At 39.7% G+C, this 22,225-nt stretch overlaps 1 protein-coding gene across 1 annotated transcript in view; it reads right to left on the bottom strand.

Moving 5' to 3' along the window:
• Window positions 1–22,225, bottom strand: part of LOC131079022 (uncharacterized) — a 239,365-nt gene that overhangs the window by 93,319 nt on the left and 123,821 nt on the right. The window contains exons 5-6 of the mRNA XM_058016888.2: window positions 22,112–22,169; window positions 19,052–19,147 (exon numbers count right to left, since the gene is read on the bottom strand). Coding sequence (XP_057872871.2) covers window positions 19,052–19,147; window positions 22,112–22,169 — 154 coding nt within the window. The remainder of the gene's footprint in view (window positions 1–19,051; window positions 19,148–22,111; window positions 22,170–22,225) is intronic.

The raw sequence follows: 22,225 nt of genomic DNA, 5'->3' as shown, positions 1-22,225 counted from the left end.
GGATGCTCTCTTAGACTCGGGAGTCTATAAGGTGGTATGTTCATGTGGCGCTCCTATATAGGCGAAACAGGTCGCTCTTTCCACACCAGAATCAAAGAGCACAACACTAACATTAGGCATGATCGTCTTAACAAGTCAGGCTTAGCTGAGCACTCTTCGTCTACCAAACATCATATTTGTTTGGAAAGCCCTCTTATCCTGTTTAAGGAAGACAACTATTATAAGAGCGCGATGAGGGGTGGAACCTTAGCCCATCTTGGCACCCTCTTCTTTCCTCCTTAAACACCACTAACCACCCCCCTCCTTGACCAATTTGTTCCCCCCCCCCCCTCTCTCTTACTCCGCCCTCTCCCCTTCCCCTTCTTCTACCTAGTTTTTTGGTGTGGTCTTTCTTCTTATCCTTCCTCCTCTATTTCTTCTTATCCTTCCTCCTTTATTTCTTCTTATCCTTCCCCCTTTATTTATTCTTACTTTTTCTTTTTCCTTTCTTTTTCATATCTTCTTGCACCCTTCTTTCTTTCGTTGGTGGTTTTGCTCTAGTTTTAGGCTTCATTTGTGCTGGTCCACATACACACACACACATATATATATACACTATTTAGACTTTTGGATTGTGTATACAATTTATGCTTATCTTAAGTTATGAATTGTATATTAAACTCTTTCTTAGATTAACTTATTAGATTTATTTTTATATTTATATTTTTTATCAATATAAATAAAAATTTCTATACCAATCTTAAGTTATGAAATGTACATATAACAATTCATAACTGAAGATTATTATAGAGTTTTATATTTATATTGACGTATATAGGTGTGCCTCTTCTTCACTCGTTTTCTGTTTTCTGCTTAGCTTTGTTTCGTCTTAGCTTTTATTCAGCTCATTTTTGTTTTGTTGTATTCATATATATATTTATATATTTATCTTTTAGTTCCTTTTTTCGCTATAAATATAAAATTCTATATTAATCTTAAGTTAATATACAATTCATAACTTAAGATTAGTATAATTTTTATATTTATATAAATATAAAAATTATACTAATCTTAAGTTATGAATTGTATACACAATTCATATTACAATCCATAACTTAAGATTAGTTTAACATTTATATTTATATAAATAAAAATTCTATACTAATCTTAAATTACGAAATGTATATATACAATTCACAGCTGAAGAGTAGTATAGAAGTTTATTATTATATTGACTTGTATATATTGTACTTCCTCTTCTAATATTTTATTAAAAATATTTGTGTCATCCTGACTTTGTTTCTTCTTTGTTTTTTCTGAGTTACTTTTTAATTTGTGCATCCTTCCACCTCCCCCTTCAATTACCCCTAAAGTGAGCTTTTGTCTGCAATTTATTTTTACATCTCTTGACACTCTCTTTCATCCTGATGATGGATCACAGAGTGTGATCCGAAACATTGATGCAGAAACATGTACACAATCAAATCCAGAAAGAGCTTACTGATTTAGTTATAGATTGTGGAAATTTCATCAAATTTATTGTAGCCAGCTTAATTCTCGCATAGATATGAGTTGTTTTACAGAATCTCCAAATCCAACTCCAAAGTCATATCTAAGGAAATGCCAATCTTGTTAAGGCATTCTTTCTACCAATATTTGAGAGGCAGATTATATAATCTGATCAACTGGTTTGTCAATAGGATCATCGGAGGTTAGGTTGAAATAGGGGATGCGTCTTTGCAGAAACAAATGATGTCCTTTGATCTCCCATTAAATGTGTAGAACCTTCTCTATATCTTCTGATTTAAGATCACGACCACCAAGAGACCTTTTAGGTCATGCCTAGTTCTTCTAAATCAAGCAGTTGATTTCCTCTCTTGAAAGTTTGGGACCAATGATCCTTTTGATGACTGCATTTTGAGATTCCTACAACAGATTTGCAGCGACCAATATTGCGGTATTGACATTTCGCTCCATTGTCTGATTAGCCAACAATTCCTGCTTTTCGGAAATTTTCATCCACGCATCTCACAATTTTTTAATGAATCTATTTATTATGTAATATGCTATTACGTGATATATTATATTTTATGATAACATAATTTTATTAGTAATGTTTTGTATTTAAAAAATTAAATACTAAATATTGAATGCAAAGTCAACAAGTAGCAAGTTCGTCTTCAGCTAAGAACCATTGCAATACATACTCCATCATCCACTCGATCAAGTGCACTCGTTTGAGTTCAAACAACTGTTGAGGATTTTGTCAATGCACACTCCACCTTTCATCTCTTGTCACATAAGACACTTGAAAACAATGAGAAAGTGACAAGAACTTGGGATCTAAATCCTAAGTATGTTGACTTATATGTTGTAGTTGCACAGCTTGTCGAACTCTCCATAGATGAAGCAGCTTTGCACATGAGACGGCTAGTGGGAGTGGCACAACAATTGATTGTGGTTCAAATGAAACTTAACCAAATGTTGACTTTGATGCTTTTGATGAAGAACATTATGAAGACTATTGAATAATACTTTGAAATTTGAAATTTTCAATGTGTAATGACATTTTGATTTAACAAATCATTGAATTATGTGTCATACCGCCAAAACCAATACCTTAGCTCAAAATCATGCACCAGATGAAAACAATTAGCTCAAGCAGTGATGCCTAAATTCCCTCACCCCCGCTTTTTAAAAACTGTTCTTTTTCCCCTTTGGTGGGTCGAAGTATGATAACTCCAGCTTTTGAGTTATACTTTCTCACTCGCACCACCTAAGTTTCAGTACTTTGTCTTTCATTTAAAAAGCATTGAGGTTCTATTCTGATTCCAAACCTCTATCAGGTTTTGACAATCCTTCACATACTCGCTCAAAACGCCACCCTTCTTTTTCATAAGTGTTTTGAAATGTTGGCGGCTCATATCATAAGTTTTAAAAGTCATGTCAGACTCCGACACAATTTCCTAGTCATGTCTGAGTCTGACACAGTTTCCTAATCATGTATGAGTCTGACACAGTTTCCTAATCATGTCAGAGTCTGATCATTTTTATCATACACCAACAAGATGTTTAACATCCAACCTTTGGGCTTGAAGTTTTCCCAAGTCTAAGTTCTAAGTGTCTTGTCGGCACCTAGTGTTCGGTCTTTATATAAACTCTATATCTAAAGCATCAAGTCAAAAATTTAAAACAAGCATCAAACTCCAACACAATTTCCTAGTTGTGTAGCCCAATGATTCAAGTCATACTCAATGCAAAGGAGAAGAATGTTGAAGTAGCAAAATTGCCTCAGAGAAAAGATAGATTGCGAAGGAAATTTAGAACTTGTGTCAGAACCTGACCATCTAAGTTGTACTCCAAGTACAAAGAAAACACTTGGAAACTTAAAGCAAAATAATATCATGGAGAGGTTAGAAAAGCTTGGCAAACTCCAACAATCCATCTTGAACTAAAAGAAAACAACATAAACAAGAAGGGTTGCACAAAGCGGGAGTCATAGGCATTTTTAAAACCCTTGGCGGAATCCAATGCTCATTTCTAACTAAAATGGTCGTGATAAAGAGAAAAGGAGAAAAGCTTTCATTTGGCACAACAAAGATGAAGTTTTAAAACTTGTGGAGGAACCCAACAAGTCAAACTATCAATTTGAAGCCGAAGTGATGCAACTCCCGAGTAGCTCCAAAGTAGCTGAACATTGAATGTGTTGCTAACTTCAAGATTATTAATTCCTTGTTCTCCACTCTTAAAGTTTCATTTGATGGGTTAGTTGGACATTGAAGAGAGAAACAAGTAGGAGCACAAGAGTAGTTTATAAAACTAGCATCACCGCCATTGTTGCAGAAGAGGTAAGTACCTAGAGCTACCACAGAGCCCATTTTTCTCATTAAGCTAGGTTTTTTAAGGTTCAGAATTGAAGAATTATCTTGAAGAAGGGTAATTCCATCAATAGTTTTTCTAGAACTTTAAGCATGAAATTCAAGTATTTGGGGTACAAGCATCTTAGCATACTAGAGAGCTCACTACCTAAGGTTGGGGGTACCAAACTGGGGTATATAGATTTCAACGAATTTTGGAAAAGGGTTGAAAACCCTAACAAGCACCCCATTACTTACAAGTTGGCTAAAAGCAGGTTGCTTGAGGCGTTCGCTTTCCCAATAGCTAGGCAATGCTTGGACTTGAATTGGAATGCATCAACAAGTTGACCCAAATACCAAGGAGATTAAAATCCTTGATGATAGGGATCTTATAACTCTCAACCGCACCACTATTCAGAATTGTTTTTGGCTTCCAAATAGAGGAGAGTACACTCACTCGGATTTTGCTTTGTCACAATGTGACTTCAATGCTAAGAAGGGTGTGTACAAAAACGTAATTGCCAAGGAGTTGTTTTAATGCCTAGGTGGGGACAATCATAGCTGCCCAAAACTATTCACAAATCATATTTGAATGGGGAAATTGTCGACATTATTGTATTGTTGCATACGCTAAGAGGAGATGAGGAGTCTTTCAATCTCAACGAGCGGATTTCTTCTTTGTGCAGGTTATGTGTTGGACACTCATACATGGATTGGGCGAGCTTGATTAGTGATCCACTACACTCCATGGTCGCTAAGTTCTATGTCACCAAGTCATTTTATATGTTGTCCTACTTATTTTGCACCTTGGCTTGCACTAGAATTTGGGATGGTTCAAAACATGTCGAAGATTTTAATGATGATATATAATGTGGAAGATTCAAATGTGATTGCAGATCCAATAATCAAGATTATTATATTGCTTGAGGGCAAGCAAATCCTAGGAGGGGAGACTGTGATGTCCCCATCTAAACATAAAAAAATTTAATAATAAATAATAATACGATTAAAATAAAAATATATATAACCAAATAAATAAATAAAAAGAATTAAATAAAATCTTAATAATAATAATAATAAAGATTTAATATATAATTTATATTTATTAAATATTAATATTAATTTCATATTTATCAAATAATAATATAAATTTTACAGTATTATATTATTCACAAAATAACAAAGTAATTAAAAAACAAATATAATAATAACTAAATTCAGAAAAACAACTATTCAATAAAAAACAATATATAATAGAATAGTTATCAACCTTAACAATAAATAAAGTTAATTATTAAATTAAATATTAGTAAACTGCTGGTGTCAGAGATTGTCCCCTCACAATAGACAGCAATATATGGAAATATAAGTAGTATTAGGAGTAACGTATTGTATGATTAATATCAGCCACCATATAGAATTAATGTTTTGTATCAGTATTAGACAAATTAAGCAGCACCGAAGAATATTAACTAACGACTATGATAGTCATCCATTAATCAATAGCTTATGTGGAAGTACGATATCAACTAAACAACGATTATATTAGAGTTGGAATCATTTCATTAGAGATATTAAGGAACAGTATGTTGACGATTAAGTCAAAACGGAGGATTATCAACTAAGGCATTGAGTATCGGTTTGATAAGGAAGATTGACAAACACTAATTGGAGGAGCGTTCGATTAATTTCAAGAGGCATGATAAGTGAGCAGCAATCGTTCTGTTGAAAAGATGAGATATACTCGATAATCATAATGGAAAGGGACGGGATAATGAAACATCATAAGACACAATCTTTGGTTCCCTTTCCCAAAATATAAGAAGACATATAATGCAAACAACCAAGGGAAGGGGGTATGTGATAGGTATATGCTGAAGAAAATAAGATTTCGGAGAAATGTGTAATGAAATAATACTGTGTAAATAATCTAGAAAAAGGAGAGTAATACTGTGTACGTGGTGTGCATGATTCTGGAGTTTTATTTCAGTTACAAGAGGAAGTAATTGCAGATTTGAAGGAAGACTGTGAGAAGAGCATCTACAGGTCTATGTGCAAGTTTTGACAAGATAACAATCCGATTTACATAGCAGATTCATGACAGTCTTATAACAGATTTGTAGTGAGAAATTATAAAGCAGAATTGTAATTAAATAATATCAGTTTATGGGAGATTTATGATCAGCATAAATCTATTGTTAAATTAGTGACAACTATCAAGATAAGTTCTTTCTTCCCAAGGACTATTCCTAGAGTTGAGTTGAATATTATAAAATGTGTACAGAATTACTGAAATTATATTTATAAATATTTTACAATTCTCACTTTAGGTTAGAAGTGTTGTTTCAGGTCTAAACCAGGGTAAATTCTGAATGGGGACATTACAAATCTGTCACATTATCTCTGTAGGTAGTAACTAAGTGCTAAGAAATCAGGAAAGAATAAATATGCAGCTCTAAACAGAATTGGAAATAGGAATAAATCTCTGTTTGATTATAATTGAGGATTATATGGATTAAGCACTGGATACATGATAGAATATTATGTCCTTCTCTATCTTGGAGGACCACTGGAGATGGTAATTAGTGGCAACAAGGGGCTGTCATGTGGTCAGTGACCCATGAAGCCAAGGAGCCAGCTACAATCTCCCGGCCAATCTTCCAAGAAAGAACGGTTATTTGAGTGTCTGAAAGTATTAAGGTTTAGAGAGGAAGCATAGGGGGACTACCCATCTAGCAAGGTGGTTAGAAGCAACCAGCCTTTGGATTTGGTAGGCCAGCAGCCCCTTGCTTTTTCCTTTTAGTCTTCATACTTTCTCCTGTCTGATAGTATTAATAGTTTAGGTTGATCTGTAGTATGTATTTGCTGTCGGTATTGTGTGCACAATCTTGTGATTGCAGGGTTAGCCATAATCAAGCTTTCAGCTGCAGGCTAAAGTATGATCTAACTTATATTATGAGTTTTCCTTTAATTGTGATCATGCACGATAATCAAATTAATGTTAATCAATGATTAATATGGAATCATATTTTCTGATTTAATAAGGAATGTTCCCTTAAAGTAGAATTGATAGATACTATAATTATATTGAATAGAGTTATTACTATTAATATGGCACTATACCGGTAGGGGACATTACACTCAAGCTTCATTTTGATTAAAAAAACCTTGTTAGAAATAACTTGCATCTTGGTCCTTCCTTTTATCATGTACCCCCGCCTAGAAAGCTACTAGGAAAATTGCACTGATGCATATGAAGTAAGAAGGCTGAAAGATCCCTAACTAGAAATCTTATCCAAACTGCTGATTGTTTACAAATTCAAATTCTTTGACCAGCAAAAAGTGTTTTTGGAAGTTTATTGTATTTTCAATTTTTTTGTAGTTTTTTGGATTTTTGACAATACATGGAAAATAATATATGCAATATAATAAATATAGAACTGATAATAGTTTCCAGACTTCTGATTATTAATTGCAGCAGGTACAAATAAACAATAAGAGGATTCTTGATAGAAATAAGCCATTCAAGGCCTACCAGGAGTCCAACGATAGGGTTTGAGGGTGGAATTTGAGCTTGGAATGAAGCAATGGTTGATCCAAGCACCTCCAGCTGCTACTAATGGTTGCAAATGACTTTATTCAACTCTAGGATAACTACCAAAAACTAATATTGAAGAATTATTCAGACCCAGTTGGAATTTCAAATTCTTTCCAGGCAAGATCCCCAAATTATGTCTCTTTTCCTCAATGAATTGCTACTGCTGCCCAAATCTGATATTTTCTTCACACCAAACCAACTATGATCACTTATTTATTCCCCAACAATGAATTCACACAAAAATGGAGTCGTCAAAACCCCTCAGTTTATTTAATGGAAGCTAGAGGCTCCCTTAGGTGGTACAGCCAGCTACCTGGAGAGGTACGGCTACCATAAATGCCATTATTCTGCTGTAATAAACCTTGAAGTGGATCAGATCTGTGATAATTGCCAATATACTCCTGTCACAAGCATAAACCCTTGAATTAAGTCCCAGAATGGCCAATTAATAAGCTCCAATAGATGCCGCCCAGCTAGAGGTGTATGGGTTTCCGTCCAAACACCTGCAAATTGGAGATTGCCTCCCCCAATCTGATCTCAGACCTCTGCAAATCGTCCAGACCTGCTGAAAGATGGATAAATTCACAAATTCAGAAAAGCATAATGAGCCTCCAAACATCTCCCAACAACCTTATTCACCTTCAACCCTAATTCGACCTCTTTGGCATCTTTCAAAGATTCCTTTAGAATCTCCATACCTCTAATTAGTTCGATCAGCCATGAGGGTTGTTAAATCATTAAAGTGGGGCCACTTTTGGTTAATAAACAACTTTGGAAAATGTGCCTTGTTGAAAACATAAAGTTGTTTAATAACTTCTTATAACTTATTTACTTTTTCTAATTTTAGAAAAAGTAACTTTAATAACTTTAAATTATAAAGTTATTTTATTAACTTACCAAAGTCATAAAAATGACTAAGTATAGAACTTCCTTTTGTAAGCAACTCATCTCCAACCACTATATTCACCTGTGGAGATGAATGACAGGTGAATCTCCATCCTAGTAGATCACTCAAGAAGTGGGGACATTACAGGGTAGAAGTAGATGAGGTTAAGCCTTAAGCAGATTGTCGATCACTAGTTAGGTTGGGATGTCGAAGGCATTGTGGATGATAGTTCTGATTTGATAGACCAGGCCTACACTTCTACTGTTCAACTGCAATCTTTGGATCCTATTAACTAGAATCAACGTGGGCTAGGAGATTTGGAGATGACAACAACCAAAGTTCTGAAAATAACTCAGATTTGGGTAGGAAAGAACAAGGCTAAGACTTCAAAGCCCTCTCCCAAGAAGTCAAAAAGGGCTAAAGGGCAAGGTAGTACGGGAAATGTGAAGGTCTCTTCTTGTACTCAATTCATACATATAATCCTATCAAATAACCCAGGTGGTGAAGGGGGTGATTAGCAGCCACCACAGAAAGATAAGCTGCCAGAAAAGACATTTGGACAAAGTCCCCTACCCAATGTTGGAAAAGAAAACACAGAAAAGGAGGGTGAAGCATAGGAACAAAACAAGAATGGTAATATAGGGAATGGAGTATGTTTACCCTCTCGGGTGAATAACTTAAAGCACACAGATAAAACACGTAATGCAGAATAATAATGCCATAGATATCAGATGTTATTCCATTCATAAGTGTCGTCCTCGTCACAAGTTACATTCAGAAGTATATAAAGATACCGAGGGGGTGCGAGCGCCAACCGTCGCACCGCAACGACCACCCCTCGGTTGCCAACTAACCAACACAATTACAACTTAATTAACTAGTTTTATTTCCGTGTACAATATTGCCGCCAACATCATCCCCCCTAAAAGAAAAGAAGTCGTCTCCAGACGACTTAATACAAAATAGAAATGACATTAAACAGAACTGCTGACGCCAGTCAAGCCTGGAACCCACACACCTGTTGCGTCCTCGCCTGAAAACCCTTGGCTGCTACCATCGGATGCTCAAGTGCCTCTTTGACATCACAGTTCTCCTGTGCCTAAACCAAACTTGTCTGCAAAACATGCTTTTCAGTCTCAGCCTCCACCAACTGCTACTCAAATGATACTGTCTCCCTAGCCAATTTGTCCTCGATAGCCACCGGCGTTGCCCTCTCAGCATCCAACTCCTGGGTACGCTGAGCTATGTCTCACGCTAGGACTGCCTCCAACTTGGTGGTCAGCTCCTCCCGAGCCCTCTCTGCATCCACCAAGGCAACCTCACGTCCAGCCGAGACATACTCCAAGTTTCTCAAAGCGTACCATTCCTGCCTGGAGGTGGCCACAACCCGCTGGCACAAAGGCTAGCAGACACCTCAAATCCTCCATCACACTCCCCAAAGGCTAATAACTGAACTGAAAAACTCCCTGGTGTCATACAACTGCGCGGACCTGCAATGCCTTCCCTTAAACTCTGTTTGTTCCCAACCTCCAAATCCATCTCCCTCTACGGCTTATGGCTTCCCCGCCAATGCTTAGCTGCAGGCTTCTTTCTCACAGTACGAACAACCACAACACTTACTGTGACATCTCCAATGCCCTCCCTCCAACTCCAACAAGTGTACTGTAGCTCAAAAATAAACTGGGGTCTAGGGGCAATGCCCCCAGCGGGGTCTGGGGCAGCGCCCCAGCGAGGTCAAGGGGTAGCGCCCCTGCAGGGTCAAGGGCAGCGCCCTAGAGGGGTCGAGGGGCAGCACCCCCACGGGGTCTGGGGCGGCTCCCTTTTTTTTTTATAATCTGTACGGTACGGTCATCGTACGGATTGTACCTTTTGTTTTTTTTAGCGGACTGACAAAAAAACTTAACTGGAGGGTCCAGGTTCCCTCCGTTCGTGATAAACCTTTAATTTCGACCAATTGACGGCGTCTAGTACCTCCTTCCCATCCAGCGTCCACAACTAAATCGCCCCGTTGGTATTGACCTCACGTACCTTGAAGGGCCCTAGCCATCGCACTTTAAATTTTCCTGGTTTGATTTCGTTCTTCCCGTTGTATTTCAACACTAGTTGCCTAGGAGTAAACTTCATTCGTCGAAGGTGCTTGTCGTGCCAGACCTTCCGTCTTTGCTGGGCCACCTCTGTGGCCCATTGTGCCACCATTCTTTTCTCGTCCAACTTGCTTAAGGCATACAGTCTCTCCCTCAGGCTCTCCATATCCCCAAGTCTGTTCTCTACTGCAATGCGAAGGCTTGGCACCATGAATTCCACTAGCACCACCGCTTCCTACCCGTACATGAGTTGGAACGGGGTCTGACCCGTGGTCACCTTGTAAGTCGTACGGAAGGCCCATAAGACCGCCGGTAACTTTTCTTCCCAGTCTTCTTTTTCCACTCCGCAGGACTTGTAAATTACCGATACCAATATTTTGTTCGTGGCCTCAACTTGCCCATTGGCACGTGGATAGTATGGGCTCGATAATGAGTGAAAAATTTTGAACTCTGAGGTCAACAGCCGTATGACATGGTTCACGAAGTGGCCCCCCCAGTCACTGGTCAATTGGATAGGTATACCATATCGCATAATGATTTGTTCATAGATAAATTTGGCCGTGCTTACTGCGGAGTTATCTGGGAGAGCCCTCGCCTCCACCCACTTAGTCAAGTATTCTGTCGCAACCACAATGTACCGGCACCATCGTGTGCAGCTAGCCTTAAGAGGCCCTACAAAATCAAGTCCCCATCATTTGAAGAGTTCTTGTGCGTGCAACGGGTTGAGTGGCATGAAGTCCCACTTCAGGGGTTTGCCCGCCCACTGACAAGTGTCGCACCCCACGACCCACTCCCTGGCGTCGTGGTGTACGGTTGGCCACCACAGTCCTGCCAGAAGCACCTTGCGGGCTGTAGTGTCTGGGCCCATATGTCCACCTGCAGGTCCTTCGTGAGCCTCCCTTAATACACTCGAAACTTCTTCCTCCATGACACAACGCCTTAATACCTGGTCTGGCCCCATTTTGTACAGTAACCCATTGATGAGCGAAAAAGTCCTGCTCCTTAATACGAGCTTTCTCCGTTCCCCCGGGGGCATACCCTTCGGAAATCGGGACGTCAACAGGTATTCTCCAATCTTCTTGTACCATGAAGGGAGTACGGCTATTTGGAACAAGTGTGCAGCCGGAAAATCATCATTTACCCCTTCTGGAAGTTCCCCCGACTTAATCCAAGACAGCTGAACGGCGATGACATGGCTTCGCCCCGGTCTTACCACAATTGAAAATGTGAACTCTTGCAGTAGCAATAGCCAATGGCTTATCCTCCCCTGGATAATAGGCTTGTTTGCCAAGTACATGAGTGCCTGGTGGTCTACGTAAAATGTGAATGGTGTAGCCAGTAGGTAATGACGGAATTTCTGTACGGCGTAGACCATACCGAGGGCTTCGCGTTCTGTTGTACTGTAGTTCTTTTCAGCCTTCGAGAACAACCTGCTCGCAAAATAGACGGGGTGGTCCAACTCGTGTCCGCCTACCTGGGCTAATGTAGCCCCGATGGCATTAATTGAGGCATCCACGTGAACGTGGAATTCCTTATCCCAACTCGGGTATGCCAATATGGGTGCTCCCATCAACCTCGTCTTCAGCTCTTCAAAGGCCCTGCTCTGTGGCTCTGTCCAAATGTATGGTTCCCCTTTCCATGTCAACTTATCCAACGAGTGGGACACCTCAGCGAAGTTCTTAATGAACCTCTTGTAGTACCCTACATGACCAAGGAAGGATTTTATCCCAGTGACGTCCGTAGGGGGTTCCATTTCGACTATTACCCGAATCTTGTCCGGGTCTGTTTTCAATCCTTCTTTACACACAATGTGTCCAAGCAGTCTCCCTTGTGGTACCATGAATCTACACTTCTTCGGGTTGAGGGCCAACCGTGCCCTTCTACATCTCTCTAGGCACTCCCCGAGGGTTTTTAGGTGGATGTCCTGTCAGCTGTAAATAGACCAATCGTCCAGGAAGGCTTTGAAGTTCCCCACTGACATCTTGTCGAAAATGTGCAAGATGATGCGCTGAAAAGTGGCAGGTGCATTGCATAGACTGAAGGGCATTCGGTTGTATGCATACACACCGTCTTCCACCACGAAGGTTGTTTTCAACTTATCTTCCTCCGCGATGGATATCTGGTTATACCCAGAGAACTCATCCATGAAGGAATAGATTTCATGTCCAGCTACTTCCTCCAAGATGCTGTCTGTGAAGGGTATGGGAAACGGGTCTTTAATAGTGACAGCGTTCAGGCACCGGAAGTCTACACAGATCCAGATCTGATTGGCCTCTTTCTTGAGGGAAATCACAGTGGGAGACACCCATTGGCTTGTCTGCACCTTGAAGATTATGCCCGCTTCCAACATCCGCTCAATTTCGTCGTTCACCCGTGCCGCATAATTTTTGTTCATACGGTAAGGCCGCTTCCTTACCGGTTGGGCTCCTGGTACCAACGTTATTCGGTGTACACACAACTCTGGTGGCACGCCCTTCAAGTCCTTGTACGTCCATGCAAAGACATCCTTGTATTCAAGAAAAATCTTGAAGGCTGCAACCTTCAGCATAGGATTCCAATCATCTCCGACAAGGATGATCTTGGGGTCACTCGTCCCCCCGAGATTTGTCTCCTTTAAATTGGCTTCCCGATATTTAATGGGCTCCCCCTTCGTGAATTGGTGTGCCGGCGTCTCATTCACCGATGCCTCCCCTTCCTTATACTCGCCATATTCTGGGCAAAATATATCTGGTTCTTCTTGGATGCTCAATATGTTGCACGAGGGTGTGAATAGTTCATAATCTCCCATTTGCCAATGGAAGAGGCCATTCAAGGAGTCCCCGTCGTCCCCTGAGCATGCCTCCAGTTCTAACACCCCTTCATCACTAGGCACCATGCGGTGTCCATCTCCACCCTCTCCCAACTGGTCTCCATCAGATTCCGAGTCGAAGGAGGAGGCTAACTCCTCACTCACCATCTGCGTACAGAGATCGATCACGTACTTCCTCCCGACGTTTTCCAAGGAAAGGGTATTCCGCTTCCAGTTATGGTTCGCTTTTGCTGCAATGAGCCACCCACGCCCGAGAATGGCGTCATATCCTTTCTGCTTCAGGGGGATTACTACAAAATCCAGCACGAATGGCTGCATGCCAACCATCACCTGCTGGCCCATGAGGGTACCAAGGGGTTTAATCCCGTGTTGGTCTGCCCCTAGTAGGTTGAACGTAGGGGGCCACAACGTCGGCTTCCCCAGTTTTTTCCATGTCGCCTCTGGGAGTACATTTACTCCTGACCCTCCGTCCACAATAGTGTCTGTCAAGGTAGTCCCCAGTATACCCATTTCTACCACCGCCGGGTGGCGTCCGCTGTTGACTACCAACAACATGGGGTCGACCGTGGGGTTGACGACCTCCCTAAACATGGGGTCGGCTGTGGGGATCACAATCTCCCTCGTTTTCACTTGTGAGGGTACAAAGTTTAAGATAGCCGTTTTTAGCTACGGCATGGTCTCCAGGAGGACTTGAATTCTCACGAGTACTTCTATCTGCAATATTTGCCGTAAGATTTCCTCTTCTCCCCTTGTCCGTGGTGGACTTGCTGTCTGGTGGTTGTTCTGTCCTTGTGCGGCCATTTCCTTTGTGATCTCGTCTATTGCCTCCCGCACTCTCTCGGTCTCCGTGTGGGGATTTGGGTAGGCAACCTTTTTAGCCTGCACCCTTGTGATTGCCAACACTTCTGCCTTCGTGGGTTCTATGTTTAGAAGGTTTAAACCAAGCTTCGGGCAATTTGCGTCCTCATGGTCGCCTGGCCCGTACCATTGGCAGAGGTGCTGAGGGTTGGCTTCCTTTGTGCAATCGTGGGCGAAGTGTCACCACTGATTGCAAGCCCTACACTGAATCATTGGCCGGCCCTTGGCGTCATACTGGATCCGGTTTCTGTTATTGTTATTGTTATTATTTCTTCCGCCGCCGCGTCTATTATCCCGGTATCCTCCAGATGATGTCGTTGTGTTAGTTTGTTGGCCCGTACCCGCTGGTGCGGATGTTGTGGCCTGCTCCATGAACAGCACCTGGTTCATTTGCATGCTTCGGGTTTTCATGTTGTATGGGCACTCCTTGGTGGAGTGTCCCATCACTTGGCAAATCTCGCAGAATGCCTTCTTCAAGCAAGTACCCTTTGTGTGCCCCTCCTCTTTGCACTCAGTGCACCATATGTCCCCTTCGGTCCGACTAGTGCTTCTCATTGTTTTGAATTCCCTCCTCATTCGCTCCATGTCTTTCCGGAGCGCTTGCACCCGTTTGCCAGCCTCGCTGTCGCTGCTGCTTTCCTATGACGAGTCATCGTCCTCGAACGAGCTATCCTTCTTCTTCTTTTTCTTCGATGTCTTGGTCTCGCTCTTGAGATCCATCGCTCTATTGTATGCGTCTTCGTATGATGTAGGTGGAACGATTTTCATCTTCTTTCGGAGGGAATGCTTTAGTCCCTCCACGAACCATCGCTTTTTCAACCCATCTGCTGGTTGACTCCATTTTTCCCAATAGTTCCTTCAGCCGCCGACTATAGGCTCGAACAGTCTCGTTCTTGTTCTGCTTCGTTCCATAGATCTCAGTGACTATTTCGTTGTCATCTCTCAGGAGGCGGAACTCTATCCCAAACTCCTTCTTCAGGTCGGGCCATGTGCCGACTTTGGCCTTATCCATGTCTGAGTACCAATCTATGGCCACTCCCCTTAAAGTTGTTGGGAACTGTGTTACCCATTCATTTTGGTCAATAACACCATTCACTGACCATATGGTTTCGCACATTCGACAATGGCGGACGGGATCTTCCTTCCCGTCGCCATTGAACTTCGGCAGTTTCTGTTTACTCCCCATCGATGGGGGTCATCTTCCTGGAGGTGGTTGTGGCTATGTCTGGGCCCCTGCGCCGCTCCCTCCGGTGTCGGTGGTGTGTCCTGCGTGGGTGACTGGAGGTACGGTGTTTTGCCTGCCGAGTGTGGCACCTACCATACGGTTATCCTCCCCTTCATTGTCACCCGCGCCCACTCCTGGTTCCCTTTGGTGATCCTCGCTTTGTGGTGTAAGGGATAAGTTTCTAAACCGATCTCAGGTCTCTTCGACTAGATCTCTCCTTAACCTTGTTTCCTCCAAAAACTCTTCGCGGCTCCGCACCCTACGGTGTTCTGGCAACGCGTAGAAATTTCCATCGGCTTCTGCACCCTCTGTGACACCTCCTTGGTTCCCCTCGGGCCACCCTTCGGCAGGTCGTCCTACGGCAAGTTGCCTCAGCCTCCGTCTACGTTCTACTTGCTGCTCTAGAATCAAGGCCCTCTGCGCGACCTCCCACTCATCCGTTTCTGCTTTTTTATTTCTATCTTTATGTAACATATTGGGCATAAATCACTTCCGTACATAGCAAGCACACGCCATGTACAAAAAACAAAACTTTTATTATTTTTCCTTTCGGCCACAATTTATCTCAACATTGTGCCGGGATTATTACAGGGTTCAATTTCCCCTTCGCCGATTGTTCCGTGTGAGCATCGTCGGCCTCTGGGTTCATCTCACCGACGGGTAGGCCCATCGCGTCCGTGCGCCATCCGCGTCTTCCGTTCCCGAGTATGTCTAGGCAACGGCGCCAAATGTTTACCCTCTCGGGTGAATAACTTAAAGCACACAGATAAAACACGTAATGCAGAATAATAATGCCATAGATATCAGATGCAATATATCAGATGTTATTCCATTCATAAGTGTCGTCCCCGTCACAAGTTACATTCGGAAGTATATAAAGATACCGAGGGGGTGCGAGCGCCAACCGTCGCACCGCAACGACCACCCCTCGGTTGCCAACTAACCAACACAATTACAACTTAATTAACTAGTTTTATTTCCGTGTACAATATTGCCGCCAACATAGTAGCTTTAGTAGCATAACAACACTGTGCTACATACAAAGCTAACCCTATCGGAGGCTACACTAGAGGTAAGTCCAAGACATCTTTGCCTTTCAATTTGTAGAACGTGGATAACTTTGTCTTCTCCCTCTGGCTAGATGTGTCCCTATCCAAAATGAGGACACTAAATCGGCCAAAGTGCCCCCTAAGGATATTGTTTCTCAAATATTGCAATCCCCCTTTGCACCTAAGTCCAAGAAGCTTAAGGTCACCTCCCGCATTGTGGAAGATGAGAATTCTAATCATCTGTTTTTAGAGATTGCTCAACCCACAACACAGAAGGATCCAAGTCAAGCATTAGTGATTGACTTTAGTATAACTCATGTTGATATAGGTCCTCCAAGCAGAGATGCACAATTGCACAATTTTCAAGTGTCTGCCATCAAACTAATACAAAGGTCTAAAAGGATAAGCTTGACAAGGAAGGTTTGAAAGCACTTGTAAATACGTCATCTAACTGTTTTGAAAATATTTTAGATCCAAAATCTGATACTATAAAACAATTCTTGGTGAAAGTACAAATCGAGAGTCATTTCGATCGAATGGCTCAGAAGTGGATTGAAGGGATTAAAGTTAAAGGGACCCCATTCATTAACAATATGTGTAAATCTTTCAAAGAACTTGTTTTAACCAAAAATGCGGCTGCCAAGAAGATAAGCAAATACAAAGATGGAAAAAACTTCATATGTGTAAACCATTGAGAAGCTTCAAGATATCATGGATATGAATCTAGAGATGGCAGCTGCAGAGAAAATTATCCCTGATGTTCAGAAAACCCATATTGTTGTGTGGATTGAAAGCCACAAGTGGAAGCAAACCTTCTTGCAACAGAACCTTCGAGAGCAAGGCAAATTGTTGAAAGAAGGTAATAAGATGATTGTATAGGTTATACAGGAATTTTTAGACATTGGATGCCAAATAAAGAAGGATAATTCTAGAAGTGCTACAGTCGAGGATCTCAAAGCGGAATTCCAAAATAATATCAACACTCTGTCAGATCCAAAAGACTTTCGACCAAGAAAAATACAACAAATTGGCTAGGATAGATGCTTCTTTGATTTGGTGTGTGAATCATGATAAAACGTTCTTAGCCAAAAGTGAACAAATCAAGAAAGAGAAGGCGTTATGGGCAATGAGAACAAGCAATGTGTATATTCCTCATGAACAAGAAATTCCACCTTTCTTGAAAGAATTGCAGGAGTACAAAGACTGACAAATTCAACAGCCACCGACAAGAGACACCTGTTGTACAGATAAAGAGTTACCACTTTAGTCTTGCGACTGTTCAGATTTCCTGATTTTATGATCTTTGTTTAATGATTTTAAAAGACTCTTTTAAAGATATTGTAATGATTCTTTAAAAAAATTGGTTTCTCAAGAAGTTTAGACAGTTACAAACTAAATACTTTAAATATGCATTGAATGGACTATGCAAGGTTCCGCATTTTTGATTGCCCTTATGCTTTGACATATGAGTGAGTATCCATCAAATTTGAAGTTCAATTTAATCTGGTTGGAATGCTGAGGTTTTAAGTCTGTGCATTGAAGTTAGATTACATATATCTTTATTATGAATCATTGAGTTTATGCAATCTGAACATGGTACTCTTTGAAGTGTTTATGTTTACATGAATGATTATCTATATCTTCAGGGTTTCAGTTGGTATTTTTGCAATTAAATCAGTCTACCTATCTATACATTAGTTATTGATCATTGTGTTGATGCTTGTAATGGAACTTGTTTTAAGTTTTATGATCATTTGTGAGTTATAAATAGTTTCAAGTTCTATTTCCGCATTTGTTTCATGGTGATGAACAAGTGTTAGTCTCCTTTAAAACTTTCTAGTTAAAAGTATACCTAAATTCATATATACAAAAATCCATATTTTGATCATATAAAGGGAGCTATACCTTATGAAATTCAGAGGATTGCTAATTCAATAACAATTCCTCCAATTGTGAGTTACGACTTTGTCTTTCATTTTGGGCATAAGGAATCATTTTCAGGGTTATTTTGGAAAGACAAAATCTGTTAACCAACAAGCGAAAAAAACTACCTAGCTACTTACAGTAAGCAATACATGGCCTTAATATCATAAATCATAAGCTACCACTAGGATCATGACTAATCTCACACTATATGGTGACCTTACAACATTAACAACAACACTTTAACTTATCATATAAGGGCAGAGAATAAGCATAATACGATTTTTTGGAAACATAATAAGGTTTGTATGGCAATGGAATGTTACATTAAATACATTTCCTTTCAAAACAACCTAACAAGCAGACTTTAAATGAAAGGAATGTACCATAATAACCGTTTCATTTTTCAAGGACATGCATTATTGTGGTTGTATGTTTCATTTTTAATGCAGTTTATCAAATTTGCATACCTCCTAAAATTATTAGACATGGACTTACATATTGAAAAATTGCAAAAGCAAGTTTGAATTTAACCATAACATATTATGTAAGTCAAGTGTCAATACAGCTTCTTGACCATCAAATGCTAACAAGACTTGTTTACAAAGAAAAAATATTTGAAAAAATTAAAACTCAATCACTTCAAGAACAGTACCATAAAGTGAAATAGAAATATCAACCTCAACACTGAAGTGTGTGGTTTTCATATAACAATGACAGTCATGTGAGAGAAAACCTTGAACGCATACAAATAAGCAAGGAAGCAAAAAAAACATAGATCACCTTATCCGTGATAGGGCACCTAAAAGCTGTGCAACGAGATCCAATAAGAGCCCACGTAGGTCAACCAGGGACGGATATTCAGTTTGGCTCACAACCCTGCAATAGATTAAAAAGGCAAGATTATTGAGCAAACAAAACAATATTAATCATCCTTTGCATACCAATGAGTTAACTGCCTTTTATCTGTCGACTTAACATTGTATTACAAAGCCATATCACAAGGATAAAAAGAGATACATTCAGAATTTATTCCAAGAAGCAATCATTTGATTCCCGCATGACAAATGGCTTTAGAAGAAACAATATTCTGGGAAATCAATGTACAAGGTGATTCAGAGTAATGTTTCATTAGAAAAACAGGAGCCCCAGATATTTTGTTATCTAAATTGAATGCAAGTGTCAAACCTGCTTATCTATAAATTGAATAGTTCCTTCACAGGGAATATACTTAATAATTAAGAATCACATCTTCAAAAACTATATGGCCCACAACCAATCAACACATATAATTTTCTAAATGAAATTAATAATAAACATACTTTATGCTCAAAATAATATCAAAACAACTCAAACAGTGATCCCTGAAAAAGGAAATACATGTAAATGGAAATCACAAATTGCCGTACAAGCAGGAGGAAAAATCTTCCCTGTAAGAAATACCTTGACCAAATTTTGAACAGTATAGGAAGAAGTTATTTGTACAGAACAAGCACAACATAATCATATTTTTAAAGATCTGTATGTCCACATATATATGTGAAACACACTCATATAGATCTGTATGTGCACTTGTATAAACACAAGCAAATAATTAGCATGTGTAATGCAATCTAAATGAAGCAAACACAAAACACCATTTCTATTGATTTATCTGCACTTTAAAACAATATCAGACCTAATAAAGAAACATTTAGAAACACAAATTGGTGCACGAAACCTTAAATCAAAACAACCAAACAATGCTTCAAGAATTCATTATAAATCTTAACCGAGAAACAATCTTCTATCTATATAGATAGCCTTGATAGGCTCTATTTACCAATTTTGGTTAACTAAAAATCAAATTCATCTCTGTAACATGTCTATAAATGCATGTGTATCCAACACACTAACTGTTAATGGAAATCACTTGCAACCTACAAATAATGCCATGATGTAAATGTCCATTAGAAATTATTTTAATGGAAACATTCAATGAAATTATAGCAAGTGTTCTTATTGAAATATCATATAAGCCCTATATGAAATAACTTGTTTGACAATAGGTTTCTTATAGCTACGTAGCACATTAAATAACAAGGTTACTGGAACTGCATAACATCAGACTATTGTATCAAAAAGGAACCCATCACTTTTTGGTAAAATATTTGTTAAATAATAAAAACAACACATTACACATATAAGTCCCAAGGCATTGTAATGTAATGGCAAAATGGTGGACTTACAAAGTGATTGAGTTCAAAATACCAACTCACAATAAGGTAAGCTACAATGTAGCAGAGATGTGTAGAATAATATATCCCAAACCAGGCCTCCAGACCTGATCATCCCAAGAACTGGTCTAGGCCCACCAATGCTCCAAATAGAAATTTAACATTAGGGCCAAGAAAGAGACAATTAAGTTTCAATGCGAACAAAAAACCTGCAGATACATGGGTTATGATTATTGATCAAAACCTCTCAAAAAAACCCATCAAGTCGCAAGTACCTGCTAAGTGAACCCCCTTCATAAGTAACTAACATAAAAATTCACTAATGAATTCTCAGCAAGTTGCTTTCTCAAAAACTCACCAAAACTTGTGAATCCATGGGAAAAACTAACTCACAATCATATAATGACCCCTCAACAGCCAAAACATATCAAAACCCATTATCTTTCACAATTCTTCTTCCAACTTTACCTCTGACATGTTGACAATATTCAGTGCATTTGCAGGTGATTTCAACAGATTTTGCCTGTCTTTGGCAGATTTGACGAGTTTCTTGGCAGCACTTGACAGGTGTGTAACAATGTGCCTACTTGTGTTTTTCATCTTCATTGTTTTGCTTTGCCCTCTCATTCTAGCACTTTATTATTCTTTTTGTTTCTAAATATTTAGCTAGCTGCAAGGGTGTACATTTTATAAACCTTAGTAGGGTTTCAAATTCAGTTTTTTGTTTAAGATAAGGCATCAGGGAGAAACATAGTCAGTAGCAAGTCTAGGGAGCCTTCTTGGAAGCATGGAACTCAAAGGGGGCAAATAAGACTAGTGTAATCATTGGGGGGTGGACATAACTTGAGGCGTCAATCACCTCAAATTTCATATTGTGCAGATGCTCACAAGATATATTTCACTCTGTAATAAAGTGGAGACTGGGGTTATACAAGAGGTTAATGATCTCTTTCTTCATTTGAGGAAAGGAAATTATAGAGGAAAAAGACCCCTGCAGCAATGGCAGTTGCAATTGCAATGGCTTCTTCTGCTAAGACTTAAAAAGTGAGCATCTATCTTGGTCAGCATCAGCAGGAGAAGACAGATGTCAAAGTCACTGCCCACACATTCAAGTTCTATTATGTTCCTAAACAAAGCATTCATGTGTGTTTGCAGGTATTTCAACTCAGAATATCCAAAACCACTAAATTGGAGTCTGCAGTGCACACGAAATATATAAGACTTCATGGTAAATTTGTCAAGAAATAGTGCAAATATATGATGACACTGTGGCCAGTGACTGACACAAAGCACCAAAATTAAAAGGTTGAATTGGCTTTATCTAATAGTGTAGCATATTATAAATAAAACTCGTTCTGAGACACAAAATTCATTCGTTAGATTTACGCAGAAATAAAAAGATTGGGAGGCAAAGATACAGAATTGTCATTTCAACTTCTCTTTCTGTCCTCCTTTTGTTCTACCTTACATAGATACAATTCAAAACTCTGAAAAGTCACCATGTTCAGTTTTGTTAATTTTTCTATTGAAAGGTTAAATGCTTTCACCACCCAAAAGATTTTCAATTCAAAGTAACCTAAAAAGAAATTGAAGTTATTACACTTTCTCCACAAAAACATGGAATCACCTGTCTGCATTGATTAGCCAATCAAATACAAAGTTCTCCAGTCCAATCCAAAGCTTTTCTGAACAGACAAGTCAGCAATAAGATATAGAATGAGCCACACTAAAAGAGAGAAAC

This window comes from Cryptomeria japonica, chromosome 8 (assembly GCF_030272615.1).
Source record: "Cryptomeria japonica chromosome 8, Sugi_1.0, whole genome shotgun sequence".
Taxonomy (NCBI): domain Eukaryota; kingdom Viridiplantae; phylum Streptophyta; class Pinopsida; order Cupressales; family Cupressaceae; genus Cryptomeria; species Cryptomeria japonica.
Note: the sequence above shows the minus strand (reverse complement) of the source record. Positions and strands in the feature narration are given on the sequence as shown.